At 34.6% G+C, this 13124-nt stretch overlaps 1 protein-coding gene across 1 annotated transcript; it reads right to left on the bottom strand.

The window, feature by feature from the left end:
• Positions 1-1838: 1838 nt before the first annotated feature.
• On the bottom strand, positions 1839-9600 carry LOC140181878 (protein FAR1-RELATED SEQUENCE 5-like). The gene is made up of 9 exons (XM_072227501.1): positions 8571-9600; positions 6782-7145; positions 6575-6652; positions 6390-6493; positions 5310-5383; positions 3948-5205; positions 3392-3795; positions 2369-3303; positions 1839-2281 (listed from the first exon to the last, which is right to left on the bottom strand). The coding sequence occupies exons 6-7, from the start codon at positions 4628-4630 to the stop codon at positions 3477-3479; spliced, it is 1002 nt and encodes a 333-aa protein (XP_072083602.1). The 5' UTR covers positions 4631-5205; positions 5310-5383; positions 6390-6493; positions 6575-6652; positions 6782-7145; positions 8571-9600; the 3' UTR covers positions 1839-2281; positions 2369-3303; positions 3392-3476.
• Positions 9601-13124: the final 3524 nt, after the last annotated feature.

Raw genomic sequence — 13124 nt, 5'->3', positions numbered from 1 at the left:
AATACGGGTGATATGAAAGAGAAGTGCTACCTCTGGGCGACGCGAGTGAAGACATACGCAGATGACAGTACTAACGAGTTTGACAACCTGTGCACTCTGATTGCCCAAGACAAATACATTTTGAATAGAATTCACCTTGCATCGCTCCAGGCAGGAAGTTATATAGAATCTGAGGTAATATTAAAATAACATTAATGTTTTAACACCAAAGTTAAATGCAGTGTTTATTAATGTAAATTGATTTCGACATATATTTCTAGATTGTATCTGCCATGTGCCTCATCCTCAACCAGAAAAATGATAAAAGGTTTCGAGAACAAGTATACTGTCTCCCCCTGATATTGTGGTAAGTGTTACTTCTACGAATTTTGGCTGTATTTTCTGTATTCCTTAGGGTGTATATTCTCTAATCAACGGGTCTGTTTTTGTATTCATTTGGGTGTATTTTTTACGTTCAATTGGGTGTAAGTTGTGTAGTCATTTGGGTTTATTTAAAGTATTCACTTGGGTATATTTTCAGTATTTCATTTGTTGTTTCACAATTGTTGCAGAGCATGGCCGTTTCGAAGCACCCAAACGGCGAATTCATATCACCTAAAACCAATAAAGAATTCAAGGTGGAAGACTACCCAATGTTTATTCCCTTCATAGATGGAAAAAAATTAGCTTCGCATCGATATGTGAGTTTTCATTTGTAAAATTTGTTAGTACCGTTCTTTACTTATATGCCAAATAAAATAACACACTGTTGAAATGTGGCAATCCTTCAGATTTTTGCGCCTGTTTGCTACTCAGGCCATTGGTGGTTATGGGTGATTGATACAACAAAGGGGAGATTTTATATACTTGACCCGCTACATAAGAAATCTCCAAGCGATGAGAGAAAGCAGCTTAATAAATTCATTGTAAGTTGGCTCTGTGTTCTTTATTTTAATAGATAGGTGTATTTCAATTCAATATAACGTGTATGTATGTTTTAATTTGGGTGTAAGTATGTTCTCTTTTGGGTGTATTTCATTCGGGTGTATTACTGATTTGTTTTGTTTTTTAAGGGATATGTAATTTCAAGAATTAGAGCATATACCGGCGGGGCACCTCTGAAGAAAAAGGAGAATGAGTTGGAAATTAAAGCAACATACGTTAAAATCTCAGGCCAAAAATCAATGTATAAATTTGTGACTCTGAACATTAAACTTTCCTAAATGAGATTTTGTAATTTATTTTCTTCGTTTTCAGCTATGACTGCGCTATTTACGTTATGAAGTGGCTTGAGTTAATTGAGCCCGAAAACATTAAAAGGGCGAAGTATGAATGGGATAATTGGCCACAGGTAACTGTCTTTAAAACTATATAACTCTGTATTACTTTACTGAAATTAATATTGTTGTTTAAACAGAATATACTTTTTAATTGTAGGAGGAGGTGGACCACTATAGAGTAGAATATGCTTCGCGGGTACTATTCAGTGAAATGAATAAAGAGAGAGATCAAGCAATTAGAGCGAGTAATGCAATAAGACTGTCCAAGCCATCCTCAGTATTATTGAGTCCACTTTGTCAGATAAATTCTACTGATATAGAAACTGAGTAATCTAACTGCTAGCTAGTTTGTAAATTGAACAAATGCTGTAAAAATTTGCCATTTATAAACAGCTTCTGTTCAATGAAATTTTTTTCCATAGTTAAACTGTCTGTGCTGTATTCAAAATCTCTGTATTACAGGTGGTAAAATATGAAGGAAAACATCAACGCAGATCGAAACACAAATTATAAACTTTTACACCGAACGGAAGTTTAATATACACCCAAGATTACTTAAATATACACCCAAACTGTAAGTGCTGTTAAACTGTCTGTGCTGTATTCAAAATGTATGAATTACAGGTACTATAATATGAAGAGAAACATCAAATCAAATATACACCCATAACCTGCAATTTTTTACACCCAAAGAAAGTTGAATATACACCCTGAGATCTATCCCCCCTGATGCTTTGAGCCTAAAACCCTAAACCCTAAACACTTAAAACATAAACCCTTACCCCTAACCTGTAAACCCTAAAAACCTAAACCCTAAATATATGTATCTATATGTAGAATGTGAATCACAAGAAAATTCAGAAATACACCCAAACGAACAGTGCTTTTACACCCATATTCTGTAACTATACACCCAAAGAGTTATCCCCTGCTCCTGGTACACTGAACTGATAATTCATAACATGTCCTTGATATTGGCTGGAATTTGAATGCACCACTGATGCAGCATCAAACAAGTTTATCTGAATATAAGAAACTCACATATTAGCTAAACTATTAACGAGAAAATTAAACTCAATCACCACGTATTTACAGAACATCACTTTTACCTCGTTTAAAGCTTTTGTTTTCTTCTTCTTTGTGGCATTTGCAATCTGTTTGTCCAACTTTGAACCTAGCCTATTTTTTGGACGTCCTCTTGTTCGAATCCTTGGAGGGCTTTGAAGCTCGTTAACAGATTCCAAGTTGGCGTCTTCGTGAGATAAAGAAGATGTGCCCTTCCTTTTGGCTTTCAATGATTCCATCTCAACCATGATGTTATCGTACGCACGGTGCAGAATTGCAGTCAGCTCCTCAGATTCGGATGCAAATTCGCAAATATTTTGCGAACGAAAAACCAATTGGTCAAACCTCTTGCTTCTTGGCTCCAACAGTGGCTCGTCGTGGCTGCTCTTGATGTGTGTGTGTCGCCTCTTTACCTTCTTGCTCCATCATTCCAGTATATATCTCGGTGACACTTGGCTTACTCGTTCAAAGCTTAACACGCTTAGTGCGTGACGGCACAATATCCCTCTCGACTCGAATAATAAACATTGGCATTTTACCTCGGCTTCTACTGAGTCGTAAGTAACCATAAACTTGTTGAATATTGAGCTGGAAACTTGTTCTCCAACCTCATATACTGAATAGCCTAGAGCAGAATTCGTTAATCTAGTGATGCAATTCGCCTTTCCTCTGAATTGCGCTTGGACTTTCCTAAACTTTTGATGAGTGTACACATCTTGAAACTGAGCTTCAATGGAGGATTTGGTTGCACACGGTATGACCGTATGAAAATCTGCAGCATCTGATTCTCTCTCTGCTTGCTCCCGGCTTCCGAGGCAATTATCGTATTGTTTGACGAACTGAATAAGCGAGCTGTTCCGGGTGATAAACTTGTTAAAAAATGAATGCATGCTCTCGCTCCTTTGTGTGCTTCTCATCCCTGCCCAGAAGTGGTGATCCAGATAGATAGGAACCCATATATGATGGTCTTCATACAGATCTGCAGAATACACCCAAACACAAACTATAAATACACCCGAAAAAACATGCAATTTACACCTCTGCTGCAGATTTTTAACAAACATTACCTGAAAGCCACTTGTTGTCCACAAGACCAAAATTCAGCAGAAAATCATTTCAATTCCTATCAAATGAGTCTTTGCTATGAGAGTTTCAAACAACTTGGCTCATTTCTTGTTCAATTTCTGCATGTCCCTTGTACCCGTTTAATTTGCTTGGAATCTTCTTCATGATATGCCAAATACACCAACGGTGAATTGTTGTTGGCATACAGGCCTCTAAAGCCCTTTTCATTGATGCGCATTGATCGGTGAGAAACCCTTTCGGAGCGTTTCCTCCCATGCAACGAAGCCAACATTCAAATAACCATTTGAATGATTCAATTTCTTCGTTTTTCATCAAAGAGCATCCGAGAAGTGTTGACTGACCGTGGTGATTCACCCCGACAAAAGAACCACAAACCAAATTATACCTAAAACAAATTACCATAGTGCAGAATGCAAAATTATTAGGTACACCCAACAAATGCTTCGTATACACCCAAAAAAATAGCCAATATACACCTCTGCGGCAGATTCATAAAAATACATTAATTTAACATCATAAACAGGGACAGTTTATTACCTGTTTGTATTGTAGGTGGTGTCAAATGAAATAACGTCTCCGAAATACTCAAAGGCAACTCTGCTTCTTGCATCGGCCCAAAAAGCCAGCTTAATCGATTGATCCTCCTCGAGTTCGAGCTCAAAAAAGAAATTCTGATTCTTCTCTTTCATTCTTAACAAATATTTCCCGAATTCCTTTGCATCTTCTTGTTCGGAAACATTCCGCACTTCCCTGGTAATGTAATTCCTCACATCCTTTTCGATAAAATTTAACTCGCGGTGACCCCCGGTAGCTGCAACAAATGATTGGTAGGTTTTGCTTGGTCTGATACCAGCCTCCTCGTTATTCTCTATTGTATGACGAATGGACATGCTTAGTTCCCTGTGCTGTTTGAGCATCTCTGCTTTGCTTGGACAGCAGGGGTGTGAATGATCCAGCACAACCTTTGAAATGATCCAAGCACCGACATTCTTCAATGTGTGTATATAAATTCTTGCAGGACAGTTTAAACCGGCTGTCGGATTGGTCTTCTCAGTCAGAGATATTTTAGATTTCCATTTTCCCTCTCTGCTACATGTAATCAATTGATTCTTAATCTCGTTTTCCTTCCTATTTGTGCTCCGAACTCTTGTAGAAAAACCTGCAGCCTTGGCGTAGTTCCTGTAAAATTTTCCAGCATCTTCAAGGGTGGTAAAGGTCATTCCAACCTTCGGAACAAACTAGTCATCAACAACAGAGAGAGGCTACAGAATACACCATGTCAAAAACTAAAAATACACCCAATCATGTCTGATATAATACACCCGAACCGCAACAACTCAACTAAAATGACAATAAAAGCCATAAACTGTAAATACACAGGCTGCAGAATACACCATGTCAAAAACTAAAAACACACCCAATCATGTCTGATATAATACACCCGAACAACAACAACTCAGCTAACATAACACAAAAATCCATAAACAGTAAATACACCCACACTTCTCGAAAAAATACACCCAAAAAAGTTCTGATCTACACCAGAGCGTCTGCTATAAATTCCAGATAATTAATCAAAACTAACACATTACATTCAATCGACAGATTCATGTTAACGTGTTAGTTTCACAGTCAATGTTCACGAATTATTCAGCTACACAATGCTATTCAAATGACTGCAACAAAATTCAGAGTAATCGTATGTAAATCAAACCTCAGGAACTTCGTTAGATTCAAATTCATAATCCACTTCGCCCTGATTCAGCTGACAATCTGAGGTTGAATCATCCATAATCTTCAAAACGAGTTCAAACTTTGATTTCAGAAAACAACAAATCAAATAGAAAACGAAGCTGGAGTTGCAGAGAGAGGAACTAACGTAAATGACGAAGAACATACCAGTGAGAAAGGAGGGGAAAAGAACGATCGAGAAGAAGCAGGGAATAGGCGCGAGAAGAAGAACAACCAAATCTCTGTATAACGAAAACGAAGAAGGAAACAAATATTTTAAATTTGGTAGTTAGATAAAAGCGGGATCTCTAATATAGCGCGTGTATATGACGTATGTGTAGCATCGCGTTTTGGGTTTTATTTGTTAATGAACTTGTAAAGCATACAAGCCATTAGCTTTTCTGATCGATTTTTACTTAGGGAATAAAAAAATTTAAAACTTTAATCTAATAATTCCTATTTTTTAAAATATTTATGAGCAAATAAAACTTTAAACTTTCATTATAGCATTTATATAAGTTCCTAAGTTCAAATTTTATGAACTTATAACAAAGAAAAAGATAAGATATAAAAATAATAAATTAAAATAGATAGATAAAATCTTTTGAATAGAATAAAGTTGAATATAAAAAATTGAAATTTCGTTCCTTTAGAATTGGTATTATCCTATTTTTTACTTGAGAATTTAAATTGATTTTATCCTAAAAATAAAACTGATTTATTAAAAAATAGTGGATATCTGTTTATTTTAATATAACTGAAAATTTGATTTTAAAGGGGATATTTTTGGGTTTGTTTTTTAGACTAAAAATAAGATTAAAATTAGAAAGTGAAATTGGAGGGAAAAAATCAAGGTTTTGAAAACCGAACCAATCATCGAACCGCTCTAGTCGCTAGTTTATGGGTTTATTAATTCAACCAGTCTAACCGTAGTTTAAACAAAAAATCTGTTTTAAAATAAAATAATAAATAAATTATAAATAAACATCCTAAAAGTATAATTATAGTTTACTATAAATCTTAAAACATCTTCCAAATTTAAAACCCAACATGAAATATTATCGTCCAAAACTATATGATCTTATAAAAATACAAAATACAACCAAATTGATGCTTTCATAATCAATTGGTGAAGTCAATTTTTTCCCCTAACCCTGTATTTCAGCACAAATTTAAAGCACACTCACTATTTTTTTTTAACTAGCAAGCATGATGTCATGGCAAGTAAGGTAAAGAGGCATTACATACCTCATCGCCGGGTGAACAAACTACAAGCACTGTCTGAGCAATACTCTGCTTTGCTCCATTGCTTACCACAATCTGATGAGGAGTATATGTAATTCCATTCTCCTCTGCAATAAAAATTCAGGAAAATTGTCAAAAGCCACATAAGCCCCCATCTCAAAAAACTTGAAGTGCATAAATTAGCTAACCCTTCAACTTATGACAAATCGCTCTGCGCAATTAGGGGTGTACGGTGTGCATCCTTCGCGAATAGCATTAATCCCAGCCTACCATACTCACCACACATTAATCAAACATTTACATGATCATAATTTCACTATCATACACCTAAATCAAAAAGCAGAAAGATGCAGCAATAAAAGTACAATTCACACAAAAATAAAATGAGAATTCACCTCAGCTATGACGGCATGTGTATCGACAAGAGCAGTGGTTTGGCCACTTATGGAAACAATCTTCGACAAGAGGGGGGAACAGCGCTAACCGGTGGAACAGAGTTGGCGCCGGCGACGGTGGAACAAAGCTGCGCGACGGAGGCAGGAGGCGAGCCCAGCGACGGTGCTTCCAAAGCTGAAACGGTAGCTGCACGAACGTGGAACTGAGCTGCACGATGGCGACAGTGGCTTCGACTCCATCTTGCGATGACGGCGGGAGCAGTCTGGCGGCTGGACGGAAGTGAGGGACTGAGCTCGCTGGCGGTGAGAGGAAGCACGAGCTCGAGGGTGATGAGAGGGAGTGTGTGCTGCGCCGTTGTGTGGACTGTGGAGTAATGGAGTTAGGGTTGGTTAAGGGCTTCATCAGCTATCAAAATGGTGGCGTTTTTTATGAAATTCAGAAAATCGGCCGGATCTCAGTTCGGTTCGATCGACCAATTTTCGGCTGGTTTGACGGTCTAATATCAGTTTTCTAATTTTCCGATTTTTGCATATGATCAAACCGTTATTTCCATCAGTTCATGGTTCGACTGATTTGAATCGGTTTTCAAAACCTTACAAAAAAACAACAAGCTTCTACTAAAAAAAAAAAGATGACAAAAAAAAACTCTTTCAATTATTTTAAATAACAATATAAAATAATTTAAATTCATACAGATTAAAAAAACTATACGGCAACACATATATATTTTGAAAAACTAATTTTAAATTATTAAGTTGCGAGAATCAGACCAATTAATGAACAGGTGAGACGATTAATTTATTGGTTTAGTGGTTCAACCAAAATTTAATCGGGATACAATCAGTTTAATTAAATATTAAATAAAATTATTAAATATTTAATATATAATTTTAAATATTCAAATTTAATAATTTCTAAATAAAAAAATTTAATATGAAAATAATTTTGGAGTTATACCTCAACATTCAGACTAAAAGATATTATACCTCAAGATTAGACCTTAGTAGTTTTCTTAAAAAAATTATTAATAAGGTTTGGCCAAATAATGTATACTAATTAAACACGGCAAAATTACAACCTCATAACTGTAAAGACTCATATCACTGAATAAAAATTAGAGAAACAAATACAATGAATATATTTTTTTCTTAATGCATAATATACTTTTTTTCTACAATGAAACCAGAAGCACTAACATTAGTTATATATAAGATGCTCAATAAAAACACTAACAGAAATATTGCATGCATAGTAATTAACACAAGGTCCTTCCATTATTTAGATGCAAATAGTATCAATGAAAATAAAAAAGATTCTTTAAACTACAATCTCAACAATTACCTAATTCTAAAAAATTTTACCATATACCAAGAGTGACTTTATGCCGCTAGAAAGAACACAACATATAGGAAGATTAACAAAAGAAAAAATATGCATATCAATGCAGAAACATGTTCGCGGATGCCATGATTGATTGAATTTGGTGAGGGATTTGCCATGGATTCAGAAGCGGATCCAAATCCAAAGCACAGATATCCAAATTACAAATTACATACAACAAAATTCAAAATTCAAAGTACAGAATGATTAATTCATATAATTAACAAAAAAAAACTGAAAAGCAGAAGAATTCTGCATCAAGCCATCAATTCATATAATTAACAAATTAACAAATTAACAAATTAATTGAATTTAAATCAGTGGACTAAATTTCTCACTGCAACAACTAACAATTCATATAGTTAATTAACAAAATAAAAAAATTAATTCAAAAATCCAAGAACTCACCATAACAGAAAGCAGAGAAGGCCTAAAGTTCCAGGATGACCAGGACGATGTTGATGCCAGAAGCTTTAGAGTTCAAACGACCAGGCGACAATGACGCTAACAGCAGCTTCAATCCGTGACGGCGAGTTCCTTCTACCCGTTGGAGTTCCTTCTGCTGGCGTCAATTGTGGAGCTTGTTGGAGGAAGACTGGAAGAGGAAATTAAGGCAGCTATGTGGGTTAGGGTTTGAAAATGGGTTGGGTGGGTGCCTGGGTCACCAGTAATCAGAAAGGGTTTTTTTTCGACATCAACATGTCGCCGTTTTGGTGGATAATGAAAAATCGTTGCTTTGAAAAATCAGGCCGATTCGCCGGTTAACCGTCAATTCGATCGATTTTTTAATCAATTTTTTGTAGCAATTGAATTGGTAAGATGATCAATTTTTCATTAACCTAATCGAACCGGCTAATTCGAACCGATTTTTAGAACTTTATAAATTACTCTTTATCACATTGAGAGGTATATATAACATTGTTGTAGAAAAAAAAAAGCAATTTCTAAGCTTTTTTTTCTTAAATTCATTTTTAAATATGTTATTAATGATGACTTGCATGGTCTTCTTTTTAAAAAGAGTTAAAGGCTTCTCTATTTACAACAAAGGCTCTGAGTAGCTAAATATACTATGTACATAAATATAATGTAAGGTCTAAAATTAAGTGTTGTCTAATTCATATGATAAGAACAAAATTTTTCTCTATTTGTTTTTCTTCTTTTTTTTTTTTATCACTAACCAAAGGATTTAGCATCTCTTTCATTTCTTCTTCATCATCATCTTTAATGGGAAATTTTGTGTGTTTTTTAAAAATTAAAAATGAGGATAAAATTAGAAAGTGAAATTAGAGAAAAAAAAAAGTATTAATTCTACCCAAAAATATTTATTTTGCTTATTACAAAAAATTTATACCAAAAATAGAGGAAAAAAACTCTTTAAATTATTCTTAATAATTATATAAAAATTTTAAATTCATATGTTGTACGGATAAAAAATTATACTAATTTAAATAAAGGACAAATATAATTCTTTTTTTTTTAAACTAATATGGTTGTCAATTACTTAAACTATTATTCTTTTTCAAAAATAGATAATATATTATTGAATTATGATGATTGAATTAAATTATACAAGATATAATCGATTTTTACTTAGGGAATACAAAATTTAAAACTTTAATCTAATAATTCCTATTTTTTAAAATATTTATCAGCGAATAAAACTTTAAACTTTCATTATAGCATTTATATAAGTTCCTAAGTTCAAATTTTATCAACTTGTAACAAAGAAAAAAGATACGATAAGAAAATAATAAATTAAAGTAGATAGATAAAAAATTTTTAGATAGAATAAAGTTGAATATGAAAAAAAAATTGAAATTTCGTTCCTTTAAAGGGGATATTTTTGAGTTTGTCTTTCAGACTAAAAATAAGATTAAAATTAGAAAGTGAAATTGGAGGGAAAAAACAAACAGAAATTCATTCTACCCAAAATTAGTTATAACGTTAGGCTTTTAACTAATAATTTTGTTAATACAAATAAGAATTTTTTTCTATTCTAAAATTTAAAAAAAACTTTATTTTTCAAAAAAAATTATTCAAACATTAATTTTTCGAATTCAAATTTATATTTCTTTTTGTATAAAAAATAATTAAAATAAAATTAAAATTACTAAAAATATATACTAACAACTATAATAACTCTGTTTTTAATAAATATTTAAAATAAAACTAAAATTACTAACAAAATATGCTAAAATTTTAATTTATTAATTAATAAAACGGAAAGAGTACGCAAAGATAATAGAATTGTGAAAGAAAAAGATGAAGAAATTTTATTGATTGTTGATTGATTGAATTGTAAACTATGAAGGTAAAACTAAGTATATATAGAGTATTAACCTATGAAAGATAAAAGTAGATAAAGATAAGATAGAGATAAAGATAAATATAACTATAAGATAAGATAAAGACTAAAATTATAATTGAATTTGTGTATCCTGTTGGGATGAATTTGTGGGCCGTGAGACGTCTTTATTGTTGTCATGGGCTAAGGTGGAAGAGTGGTTTAATACGCCCCCGCAAGCTGGAGGATGAAAGATGTCAAGAACACTGAACTTATTCAGATTAAGATGGAAGGGTTGAGGAGACAAAGGCTTGGTGAAGATGTCAGCTAGTTGCCCAGAAGAGGGAATTGGGAGAAGTTTCATCACTCCAGCTTGAGCTTTTTGTCGAACCAAGTGACAATCAACCTCTAAGTGTTTGGTCCGTTCATGAAAAACCCGGTTTAGCAGCAATATGAAGAGCACTCTGATTATCACAATATAAAACGGGTGGGCGGATATGAGAGATGCGTAAAAATTGTAACACATTTAGTATCCATTGAAGTTCACAAGTTGTGTTGGCAAGTGCACGATATTCTGCTTCCGTGGATGAGCGGGCAACGGTGGTTTGTTTCTTGGTCTTCCAAGAGACTAAAGAACTGCCTAAAAAGAAACAATAACCTGTTAAAGATCGCCGAGTGTCAGGACATCCGACCCAATCAGAGTCATTGAAGCCGAGAAGCTGAATTTCTGATTCCCTCGGAAAGAAAAGTCCTTTGCCGGGACTAGGTTTCAGATATCGTAACACATGCTTGGCAGCTTGAAGATGAGATTCAGTAGGAGATGCCATGAATTGACTTAATTGTTGAGTGGCATACATGATGTCCGGTCGAGTAGTGGTGAGATAGATAAGACGGCCAACCAAACGACGATATACAAAAGGGTCGGATAGCAGGGGACTTTTGTCTTGATATAGTCTTGTGGTACTATCCATTGGAACAGAGGCAGGTTTAACACCTAATAAACCAGAATCCTCCAAAAGATCAAGACAATATTTTCTCTGAGATAAGCAAATTCCCTTCTCTGATTGAGCAACCTTAATACCTAAAAAATATTTTAATGGGCCCAAGTCTTTAATTCGGAAGTGTTGGTGCAAAATAGACTTAATGGCAGCAAGTTCAGAAATGGAATTACTAGTGAGAACAATGTCGTCAACATAGACTAAAATGATAGAAATTTGATCACCAATGAATTTGACAAATAAACTATAATCAGATGAGGTCTGCTGATATCCATGAGATAGTAAAAGATGAGAAAGTTTGTCATACCACATACGACTAGATTGTCGTAAACCATATAGTGACTTTAGCAGCTTACAGCATTGATTCGGTTGAGGAGATATAAATCCGGGTGGCAGAGTCATATAAACATCCTCAAAAAGATCCCCATGTAAGAAAGCATTATTGACATCCAACTGATGTATAGGCCAATGCTTCATAGAGGCCAATGCCAAAACTAATTTGATGGTGGCAGGCTTGACAACAGGGGAGAAAGTTTCCAAGAAATCAACACCTTCAGTTTGAGTGAACCCTTTAGCCACAAGGCGTACTTTATATCGATCAACTGAACCATCAGGCTTGCGTTTGATGCAATAGACCCATTTACAGCCAACCGGCTTAACCCCTGCAGGGCAATCAACAAGACGCCAAGTTTTGTTCAGCTCAAGAGCATCCAACTCATCTTTCATAGCACTACGCCAATTAGAGTGTTGATTGGCGTCCTTAAAAGACTTTGGTTCAACGTCAGAATGTAGAGATAAAAGAAACTTTTTATGTGAAGATGAAAGAGAAGAAAAAGACATGACTGAAGATAAAGGATACTTGCACTTTGAGGGAGATTGATTTGTAGAGATGAGAAAGGAATTACACAAGTAATCAGAGAGATATGCTGGAGGTCGGTGAGGCCGGTCGGAATGACAAGGATGGGGTTGCTCAGGTGGTGAAGAAGGTGACGGGGAATGAGAAGGTGATGGTGGACTGGTGTCTAGTGTTGAAAGTGATTCGGTGGTCATGGGTTCAACTTGGTTAGGAAACGATAGTGAGGAAGAAGGAGAGGTTGTTGGAGAAAATAAAGAACTAGGTGGAGTTAGGTCAATGGGTATAGGTGAGGGTTCAACTGGAAGACTAACTAAATCTTGTTTTTGAGAATGTGTGTTTGGCAATGTTGGGCTGAGTGTATGAAATTGGACATTTTTTGTGACTAAGGGCAAGATCATTTCATAAAAAATCACGTTTCTAGAAATCTCAATTCTTTTATCTTCTAAAACATAAACAATATACCCTTTAAAACCAGGTTGAAAGCCAATAAATACAGCCTTTTTGGCTCTTGGATCAAATTTTGATCTGTTTGCCATTTGGGTAGAAACAAAACATAAGCATCCAAAAATTTTAAGGTCATGATAATTTGGTGGATGATTGAATAAAATCTCAAATGGTGTTTTAAAATTAATTGCGGATGATGGAGCCCTATTAAGTAAATAAACAGCACGTCTAACAGCATAAGACCAAAAAGATTATGGTAAATTAGATTGAAACATAAGAGCACGAGCTATATTCAAAATATGTTGATGCTTGCGTTCTACCCTTCCATTTTGTTGAGGAGTTTCAACACAACTACGTTGATGAATAATGCCCTTTGAAGC

This window comes from Arachis hypogaea, chromosome 19, assembly GCF_003086295.3.
Source record: "Arachis hypogaea cultivar Tifrunner chromosome 19, arahy.Tifrunner.gnm2.J5K5, whole genome shotgun sequence".
Taxonomy (NCBI): domain Eukaryota; kingdom Viridiplantae; phylum Streptophyta; class Magnoliopsida; order Fabales; family Fabaceae; genus Arachis; species Arachis hypogaea.
Note: the sequence above shows the minus strand (reverse complement) of the source record. Positions and strands in the feature narration are given on the sequence as shown.

Coding starts and splice junctions, on each gene's coding strand:
- LOC140181878 (XM_072227501.1), bottom strand. CDS start 4,630: ATGACCTTTACCACCCTTGAAGATGCTGGAAAATTTTACAGGAACTAC. Junction 3,796..3,947: donor ACCACCTACAATACAAACAG/GTAATAAACTGT, acceptor AATTTGTTTTAG/GTATAATTTGGTTTGTGGTT.